The 10,720-nt window shown below is 41.1% G+C and overlaps 1 protein-coding gene across 3 annotated transcripts in view; it reads right to left on the bottom strand.

Annotated features, from left to right (window-relative positions):
- LOC128704127 (tRNA (guanine(10)-N2)-methyltransferase homolog) overlaps positions 1-10,490 on the bottom strand; it is a 35,862-nt gene extending 25,372 nt beyond the window's left edge. Inside the window, exons 1-4 of one of the 3 annotated variants that reach the window (XM_053799177.2) lie at positions 10,473-10,490; positions 2,084-2,265; positions 1,306-1,371; positions 779-867 (exon numbers count right to left, since the gene is read on the bottom strand). In XM_053799177.2, coding sequence (XP_053655152.1) covers positions 779-867; positions 1,306-1,371; positions 2,084-2,152 — 224 coding nt within the window. In that variant the 5' untranslated portion in view covers positions 2,153-2,265; positions 10,473-10,490. Of the gene's footprint in view, positions 1-778; positions 868-1,305; positions 1,372-2,083; positions 2,266-3,929; positions 3,985-10,472 lie in introns of those variants that run through there. The other 2 variants (XM_053799179.1, XM_053799178.2) reach the window with 2 other exon arrangements.
- Between the last annotated feature and the right edge of the window lie 230 nt (positions 10,491-10,720).

Below are 10,720 nucleotides of genomic sequence, written 5' to 3' on the forward strand. Positions count from 1 at the left end.
AAAGTTCGTTAACCGGGGGTCCACTGTATACTAAATGTAAATACAAGCTTTTAAGATTCATCAGCCATCTTTGGTGTTAATGAGACAGAAAGAAGGCCTGTGCTGCACTCGTATGACAACTGGTAGTACCTCAATGGATGGTTGCTGTTTACCAACCTGAAGATTTTTTTAGAGATCAAAATGGTGTCTCCCCTTTTTCTGTTCTTGTTGCCGAAATGTAAGGGTTTTCCACACTATTTATCCCAATTCTTCAGCAGGAATGTGTCAGCAGTTTCTAAATTATGGATTAAGGCCAATATACACCAAATGACCTTTGAGAATGCCTGATTACATTTCACAATTCAGTCCAGTGTTCACACATTAAATTCATTATGGTGCCCTCCCCACTACATCACTCAGTGGCTGTTCTACCATCCCCCTCACTCGAAATTTCTCGAAAGGGTCAAATCAGCATCACACTTTATTACACAATTATTGTATTATTCAAATTTACACATGCTGAATTTAGGAAAATTCAAGATTTTCCAAAGCAGTTTAATACTAGTACAGTGGACCCCCGGTTTACGATCAGCTCTCAATGCGACCAATTATGTAAGTGTATTTACGTAAGTGCGTTTGTATATGTATGTTTGGGGGTCTGAAATGGACTAATCTAATTCACAATATTCCTTATGGGAACAAATTCGGTCAGTACTGGCACCTGAACATACTTCTGGAATGAAATAATATCATAAACCGGGGGTCCACTGTAATGGCTAAAATTGCTTCAAAACCTCACCATAGCTCATAACAAGATCGCACAAGCATGCTGCGTGACATTAATTTTCGAGCATCGTCTTCAGACTGCATTTCCAAAATCACATATGGCTGAAAAGAAAAAAAATAATGTTCAGGCTATTACATTAGAACAAGAGACTATTAAAAAAGAGATTACTTGTGTTATGGCTTAAGCACTCATATCACAAATATTTTTTTTAATGCACCGGCCATCTCCCGCCAAGGCAAGGTGACCCAAAAGAAAAAGCAGAAGTTTTACCTTTTACATTCAGAACATAATTTATACAGAAGGGGTTCCTAGCCCCTTGCCCCCGGCATTTTATTCGCCTCTCATATCACTAATATTTTCACAGTTAAAATATGAGCAAAGTACTGTATTGAGATCAATAAAATATATTATAAATGCTGTACGTATTTTTATTCACTTTTAATGCTAGCTAAATTACAAAATTCAGTGCAGTCGGGATATTCATTTATTTATGATTGCAAACAGACAAATTAAATTATTATACAGTAATTTTAACTCACATCTTCCTTTGGTTTATCAATCCACTTAATAGGAATGTTGAACATCTGTGCAATGGACATGAGTTCCTATAATAGAAATTAAAAATTAATGTCAGTCCTGTGATCAAGAAGTTCAGTAAAATGTAAACTAATTTTCCTGGCTTTAAAAACTGGCCCCATATGGGTTTAGCACTTTTTCTAAATATAATAGTATAATTTAAAAACCAATACGTATAAGTAATGGTATAAATGACTGCCACTATTCTATTTGAGATGTGATTAAATAATGAACAGTAAACACAAGACATTTTTCGGGCTATTAAACAAAGTATATACTGTATTGTACTGTATATTTCTCTATCTAAATCTTAACTATATACAGCCTCTCCTCACTGAACGACGGGGTTCCATTCCTAAAACCACGTTAGTAAACGAATTCGTTGCTAAGCAAGGAGAATACTTTAATGGTAGCGGGTTTGTGTCAGCCATCTTTGATATTGTTTTAATGTCACCTTTGCACCATTTGTAACATTTTTAGTATATTTTTAAATGTTTTTACAGTAGTGTACTGTATATTTTAATAAACAGAATAGAGGAAATCAGCTGAAATATACATTATTTAAGTATACATACTGGTGAGAGAGCCCATCATAAGTCTGAGTCACTGGTAAACAAGTATACGTCGCTAAGTGAGGATAGGATGTATAAATATTTTCCATTATTTAAATCCTAAGTGTCTCATGCCATATTTTACAATGACTGATATGTACTCCAAACAAAGAAAATTTCTTGTGCTTACTGGTATTCTGAATTCAATATGTTCATTTGCACACCATAAGAGGTATCTTCTGAATGTCTGACTACACATGATGGCTGCAGCTGTGTTGTATATTATCAGTACTGTACTGGTACTATAGTTTTCTCCTCATTCTTCTAAAACCTTTGCTTTGTCCATTCTTGTTGATATAATCATGTCAGCACCTGTTGAAGAACACCTAATTACATAATGCTATATACATGTATATTTATATTTACACACACACACACCTGTACACTGTACACTGTGTATGTTAGGCCCATATCGGAGTATGCAGCACCAGTTTGGAACCCACACCTAGCCAAGCACGTAAGGAAACTAGAGAAAGTGCAAAGGTTTGCAGCAAGACTACTCCTGGAGCTAAGGGGTATGTCCTACAAAGAGAGGTTAAGGAAAATCAACTTGATGACACTGGAAGACACTCCTCACTCCTGAAAGATGTTATACCTCCCTGCCCAATGCATGAAATCCCTGCCTTCATCTCTTTATCAACAATTAACAGCTCCTCAACATATTCCTTCCATCTTCCCAATACCTCCATCTCCTAATCTAATAACTCCCTTCTTTTGTTTTTAACTGTTAAATCCATTTCTTCCCTATGCTTTCTCAACTTATTAATTTCTCCAAAACTTTTTCTTATTCTTAGCAAAATTTCTTGTTTTACAAAATCTCACCCTCTCTCTCTCATTTGCTCTTCTTTAACACTTTCTCATCACTTTTTTTGAACCTATCTTGTAATCTTTGTATACTCCTCCCTCCTTATATCACTTCTGCTTTGTTAAAAACCTCTCAAATGCAAACTTTCTCTTTTACCACTCTTTACCTCATCATTCCACCAATTGCTCCTCTTCCCTCCTGCACCTGTCCTCCTATATCCACAAACCTCTGCTGCATACAAGCATTTTTAAATCTACCCCATAGAAGGTCCATGGCCTGGTATACAAAGCTCTCCCTTCACACGCTGAATGTCCGTGGTTCGATTCCCGGCAAGGGTAGAAACACTGAGCATGTGTCCTTACACCTGTTGTCCCATTCACCTAATAAATGTTAGTTGACCGGTGTGGGTTGCATCCTGGGGACAAGATTGAGGCCCCCAATGGAAATGAGATGCACTGTCTTGCTTGGGTTATCCTGGGTGGCTAACCCTCCTCGGTTAAAAATCCGAATGAAATCTTCTTATCTTACCTTACCTCTCTCTAGCCCACCTTTCTCCCATCAGTTATTATAATTATTACTAAACCTGTAAGGATCATACACCTGGGGAATCAAAGACAGTCAGATTTGATCCGAGAGGAGAAGGTAGCTCCAATTCTTTGGATCAAGAGCCCGTTACTAACATAATGGCTCCCCGCTGCAGAGTTGAACTAATAAGTAAGTAAGTTTATTCAGGTATACACAAATACAGTTACATAAATTATCATACATAGCAGCATATGTGTAGAGAACCTGGGATAACCCAAAAAAGTCAGTGACTTATTTCCATTGGGGTCCTGCACACAACTAATGAATAAGAACTGGTTGTTTAGTTTATTGGGTTTAAAACCTATCGACTGCACGAGGATCATTAAAGCTGCATGTAACATATCCACCACCACCACCACATTATATTATAATTATGGGGAGCGCTAAACCCGTAGAATTACACAGCGCGTGTAGGGGTGATGGAAGGTATTCAGGCTCAAATTCAGGGAACCGGGGCACAGATACAATTCCCGACATCAAGAGCCCCTCACCAGCATCAGGGAACCTCCCTTGAGGAGATATTCACCACCAGTCAAACATAATTTAATTACTAAAACAGAGATTAAAGCAAATTCAGCACACGTACATCAACGCATCTCTCAATCGTCTCGTTATTGGGGGTTTATAGGGCAACTGACAGCTTAAGCCGTATTGAAACCTACTTTTCGGTGTCCAGGGAAGAAACTTCGAGATATAATAATAATAATAATATCTTTATTTCTACAAGTACATGTACAAGGTATACAGACCATAGCTGACATCAGTGACATACTACTATATAGAAAGTCGCTTGTTATGCAGAGCATTTCGGGCAAATTAGGTCAGTTTTGTCCCAGGATGCGACCCACACCAGTCGACTAACACCCAGGTACCTATTCTACTGATAGGTGAACATAGACAACCAGTGTAAAGAAACACGCCCAATTTTTCTACCCTCGCCGGGAATCGAACCCGGACGTTCGCCGTGTGAAGCGAGAGCTTTAGCCACCAGGTCACGGGGTGTGATATCTTTAATACCCCCTCTCCTCATCAACCACCCACCCATCATCCACATTCCATCCTTCTTACTCTACCCTAGCTTACCAAACCTCTGAAGAACTGAATTGGACACCTCTTAGTGAATCTTCATCTTCATGGGTTTGTAAGGGCCACTGACTTCTTATGCCGTATCTAATGCTGCTTTCCAATCTAAGGAGAATTATTATTATTATTATAATCAAAAAGAAGCGCTAAGCAATCTAAGGAGAGTTTACCTGGAGAGAGTTCCGGGGGTCAACGCCCCCGCGGCCCGGTCTGTGACCAGGCCTCCTGGTGGATCAGAGCCTGATCAACCAGGCTGTTGCTGCTGGCTGCACGCAAACCAACGTACGAGCCACAGCCCGGCTGGTCAGGAACCGACTTTAGGTGCTTGTCCAGTGCCAGCTTGAAGACTGCCAAGGGTCTGTTGGTAATCCCCCTTATGTATGCTGGGAGGCAGTTGAACAGTCTCGGGCCCCTGACACTTATTGTATGGTCTCTTAACGTGCTAGTGACACCCCTGCTTTTCATTGGGGGGATGGTGCATCGTCTGCCAAGTCTTTTGCTTTCGTAGTGAGTGATTTTCGTGTGCAAGTTCGGTACTAGTCCCTCTAGGATTTTCCAGGTGTATATAATCATGTATCTCTCCCGCCTGCGTTCCAGGGAATACAGGTTTAGGAACCTCAAGCGCTCCCAGTAATTGAGGTGTTTTATCTCCGTTATGCGCGCCGTGAAGGTTCTATGTACATTTTCTAGGTCAGCAATTTCACCTGCCTTGAAAGGTGCTGTTAGTGTACAGCAATATTCCAGCCTAGATAAAACAAGTGACCTGAAGAGTGTCATCATGGGCTTGGCCTCCCTAGTTTTGAAGGTTCTCATTATCCATCCTGTCATTTTTCTAGCAGATGCGATTGATACAATGTTATGGTCCTTGAAGGTGAGATGCTCCGACATGATCACTCCCAGGTCTTTGACGTTGGTGTTTCGCTCTATTTTGTGGCCAGAATTTGTTTTGTACTCTGATGAAGATTTAATTTCCTCGTGTTTACCATATCTGAGTAATTGAAATTTCTCATCGTTGAACTTCATATTGTTTTCTGCAGCCCACTGAAAGATTTGGTTGATGTCCGCCTGGAGCCTTGCAGTGTCTGCAATGGAAGACACTGTCATGCAGATTCTGGTGTCATCTGCAAAGGAAGACATGGTGCTGTGGCTGACATCCTTGTCTATGTCAGATATGAGGATGAGGAACAAGATGGGAGCGAGTACTGTGCCTTGTGGAAGAGAGCTTTTCACCGTAGCTGCCTCGGACTTTACTCTGTTGACGACTACTATCTGTGTTCTATTAGTGAGGAAATTATAGATCCATCGACCGACTTTTCCTGTTATTCCTTTAGCACGCATTTTGTGCGCTATTACGCCATGGTCACACTTGTCGAAGGCTTTTGCAAAGTCTGTATATATTACATCTGCAGTCTTTTTGTCTTCTAGTGCATCTAGGACCTTGTCGTAGTGATCCAATAGTTGAGACAGACAGGAGCGACCTGTTCTAAACCCATGTTGCCCTGGGTTGTGTAACTGATGGGTTTCTAGATGGGTGGTGATCTTGCTTCTTAGGACCCTTTCAAAGATTTTTATGATATGGGATGTTAGTGCTATCGGTCTGTAGTTCTTTGCTGTTGCTTTACTGCCCCCTTTGTGGAGTGGGGCTATGTCTGTTGTTTTTAGTAACTGTGGGACGACCCCCGTGTCCATGCTCCCTCTCCATAGGATGGAAAAGGCTCGTGATAGGGGCTTCTTGCAGTTCTTGATGAACACGGAGTTCCATGAGTCTGGGCCTGGGGCAGAGTGCATGGGCATGTCATTTATCGCCTGTTCGAAGTCATTTGGCGTCAGGATAACATCGGATAGGCTTGTGTTAACCAAATTTTGTGGCTCTCTCATAAAAAATTCATTTTGATCTTCGACTCTCAGTCTGGTTAGCAGCTTGCTAAAAACTGAGTCACATTGGGACTTAAGTAGCTCACTCATTTCCTTGCTGTCATCTGTGTAGGACCCATCTTGTTTATGTAGGGGCCCAATACTGGACGTTGTTCTCGACTTTGATTTGGCATAGGAGAAGAAATACTTTGGGTTTCTTTCGATTTCATTTATGGCTTTTAGTTCTTCCCGCGATTCCTGACTCCTATAAGATTCCTTTAGCTTAAGTTCGATGCTTGCTATTTCTCTGATCAGTGTCTCCCTACGCATTTCAGATATATTGACCTCTTTAGCCGCTCTGTTATTCTTTTCCGTCGCCTGTAAAGGGAGCGCCTGTCTCTTTCTATTTTACATCTACTCCTCCTTTTTCTTAGAGGAATAAGCCTTGTGCATACATCGAGTGCCACCAAGTTAATCTGTTCTAGGCATAAGTTGGGGTCTGTGTTGCTTAGTATATCTTTCCAGCTTATATCGGTTAGGACTTGGTTTACTTGGTCCCACTTTATGTTTTTGTTATTGAAGTTGAATTTGGTGAATGCTCCCTCATGACTAATCTCATTATGTCGGTCTGGGGCCCCACGCATACATGTCTGAACCTCAATTATGTTGTGATCTTAGTATATTGTTTTTGATATGGTGACATTTCTTATCAGATCATCATTGTTAGTGAAGATGAGGTCTAGTGTATTCTCCAGTCTAGTAGGCTCTATTATTTACTGGTTTAATTTGAATTTTGTGCAGATATTTAAAAGCTCGTGTGAGTGTGAGTTTTCATCAGAGCTGCCTCCTGGTGTTATTACTGCAACAATATTATTTGCTATAGTCCTCCATTTTAGGTGCCTTAAGTTGAAATCCCTCAGGAGCAAGATGTTGGGTGCAGGAGCTGGAAGATTTTCCAGACAGTGGTCAATTTTTAACAGCTGTTCCTGGAATTGCTGGGATGTTGCATCCGGAGGCTTGTAGACTACCACCTTTACTGCTAAAACTTCCACTACATCATTTGAGGCATTAAGCAGTTCTGTGCAAACAAGTGACTCTGCAATGTACAGGCCAACCCCCCCCCCCCTTTTGCCTGTTCACTCTGTCACATCTGTATAGGTTGTAACCTGGGATCCATATTTCGTTGTCCAAGTGATCCTTTACGTGGGTCTCAGTGAAAGCCGCGAACATTTCCTTTGCCTCTGCAAGCAGTCCACGGATGAAAGGTATTTTGTTGTTTGTTGCTGGCTTTAGACCCTGTATATTTGCAAAGAAGAATGTCATCGGACTGGTGGTTTTGTTGGTACTGGGGGGGGGGATTTTTTTTCCGGCATTAGTATCTGTATCTGTTGGTTTGGAGTGGAGGCCATCCACTCCAGGAATGACTGGATTTGGTGTACGATTTCTGCCATTTCCTGCCAGTTTTTTTTTCCTTCCTGGCACTAAAAAACCTCTCTTGAGTGGCTGTGGCTACTCAGGTTTTCCCATGGCCTGGATGTTTTGTATCTTTTTGTCCCCTTTAGATGGTGTGCCTGGCAATTTAAGTTATAGCACAGTCTTTCCTGTACTGAAGAGATACACATTTCAGGGTGAAAAAGCTTACAGGAAGGGAGTTTGCATTTTCCTGTTGTCATATGGGCACGGCATTTTCTAGGGTGGTCATAGTTGCACGTCCCGTCTGTTTTTCCAGATTTCCCATGTCTACAGATACCAAGTGCATAGTATGTGCACAGGCTTGGTTTCCGTTTGCCTTGGGTTTCTGTGACTGTATTTCCTGTTGGTGCATGTTTCCCTGTCTTATTCCTATCCTCCCTAGCACCAACAATGGAGCTCCCACCAGTTGTTTTTGGTAATATATCCTCACTATTGCTAGTGGAGTCCTCTTGTTTGCTATTTCCTGTGGTATTTCTAGTTTGCAATATTGGTTTTATCTTATCTTTGACTACACTTGTTTCCCCACTAGAAGAGATACTGACTGCAGAATCCGCAGAAAAATGTCGCAATAATCATTTTATATATATTTCCACTTTCGTCTAATATACTGCTTATGTTATTTTCATTAATAGCCAAGGTGAAAATAGCTATAGGCTTAGCGGACTGAAGCCTAGGACCTCAGAATCTGGGAGGCTTCCTGTGTACAATATTTTTGACAATATCATAGGCCTTTTTTACACATGCTGTCATAACACACAGTAATCTCTAAACAACCCTTCAGTAATGTTCTTTCCCCCCCATTTCAGAATAATACTGTTTTAAGCCAATTACTCGACACTAGCATTGATTTCTGTATTGATTTTGTCCTTGCAGGAAAGCAGTGAGATAGATAAGTCGACTGAGACCCTCAGTCATTTGTACTCTGATGTTAATGAGGTGATACCAGGCTTCAAGTTAACAATCTTTTGCAGAAAATGGAAAAACTGGAATTTGTGATTATGCTGCATTTTTGGACCCGTGTGCTAGGTCATTTTCACAAGGTCAGCAAAGTCATTCAGAAATCAGAACTGTTACTGAGTACTTGTGCATGTTTGTACAGTTCACTTCAGGATTTTTAAAACAAAATTAGAGACTTTGATGAGCTTGAGCAACAACCAAAAGTCATCTTGCCAAAAGTTAACTACCGAAATGTCAACTACCGAATTTATCAACTTGTCAGTTCTCTGAACCGACAAGTTGATAAATTAGACACATGTGCAACACTTTGGTATCTTTATTGAGGAAACGTTTCGCCACGCAGTGGCTTCATCGGTCCTATACAAAGAAGAATTGTGAATATCAGAGAGAGTTTGAGGTAATCAGTCCCTCATCCTGGAGTCGACGTAATCAAACTCCTTCTGATCTTCCATTAGTCTTTCCAAGATTGATGGAAGATCAAGATAACAGATCATCTTACTATTCATGTGCTGCTATATTACCTCTCTATGGGTCAGAAGTTAGTTTATCTAGGGACTTGTTTTGGCAGTCACATTCTAAATCGTGTCTTGCTGAACACACCACACATATAGTACTCTTGTACTTTAAAGTGCAGCAAATTTCAATCCACTAACATACCATATAGTACTGTTTCTTTGAGTGTTTCTCTGTACAGTATCATGTATTTAATGTACAGAATATAAAATAATTATAAATACAGAAGCTATGTACCAAGCGATGTTACCTGGAGGTTACCTGGAGGTTATTCCGGGGATCAACGCCCCCGCGGCCCGGTCCATGACCAGGCCTCCCGATGGATCAGGGCCTGATCAACTAGGCTGTTACTGCTGGCCGCACGCAGTCCAACGTACGAGCCACAGCCCGGCTGATCCGGCACTGACTTTAGGTATCTGTCCAGCTCTCTCTTGAAGGCAGCCAGGGGTTTATTGGCAATTCCCCTAATGCTTGATGGGAGGCTGTTGAACAGTTTTGGGCCCCGGACACTTATGGTGTTTTCTCTTAGTGTACCAATGGCGCCCCTACTTTTTATTGGCGGCATTTTGCATCGCCTGCCCAGTCTTTTACTTTCGTAGGGGGTGATTTCTGTGTGCAGATTTGGGACCATTCCTTCCAAGATTTTCCAAGTGTAGATTATGATATATCTCTCCCTCCTGCGTTCCAACGAGTACAAGTCAAGTGCTTCCAAGCGTTCCCAGTAGTTAAGGTGCTTGACAGAACTTATACGTGCAGTAAAGGATCTCTGTACACTCTCTAGATCTGCGATTTCACCTGCTTTGTATGGAGCTTAGTTCCTTATTTCTTGTTATTAAAGTTCTCAAACTTTTATGGTTGGTTTTATTTCAACAAGTTGTAATCCCAAAGCGCTATGAGAAGCCCAGTATGGTACAGGATAATTGGTCTTGAATTCTTACTAACTCTTACAAAGCCAGAAACAGGCTAGATTCTAGAGGGAAATCAGTAAGTTGACCTGGTATTCTCTGGTACATGTCTATGCTAATATATGTCGCATTTTGTAACACTGCCCAAAGCTGGGCGATGAAAGAAAAAAAGGGAACAAGAGCCCCTTGCAAAGTCCCCAAGTAGGCCAGGTAAACCCCACCTTGCCAAGTACCAGCAGAGCGGGACGCCCACACTCTCACCTGAGTTCAAGAACCGGCTTCACTCCTAAATCGTTAAAAGATCATAAAGAGGAAAAAATGTAGTTTTAGTTGTGCACCCTTACCGGCTAGTTTATGGTGAACCCCATGGTCATCCTGTGAGCGTTAGCGTAAATATCAGGTTGCAGAGGTCGTAATGGGTCCTTGTCTAACCCCACTGGGCACTGTTAGAAAGAAACATAAATCATTTCATAATTTGCAATTACTTCATATAGCTAATGTACACAATACAGTATGGAATACAATCTAAAAATAATAATAAATGTTAACACTTAAAAACACTGGTTATAACTGGGTGGCAATAAGATAAGAT

Source organism: Cherax quadricarinatus, chromosome 66 (assembly GCF_038502225.1).
Source record: "Cherax quadricarinatus isolate ZL_2023a chromosome 66, ASM3850222v1, whole genome shotgun sequence".
Taxonomy (NCBI): domain Eukaryota; kingdom Metazoa; phylum Arthropoda; class Malacostraca; order Decapoda; family Parastacidae; genus Cherax; species Cherax quadricarinatus.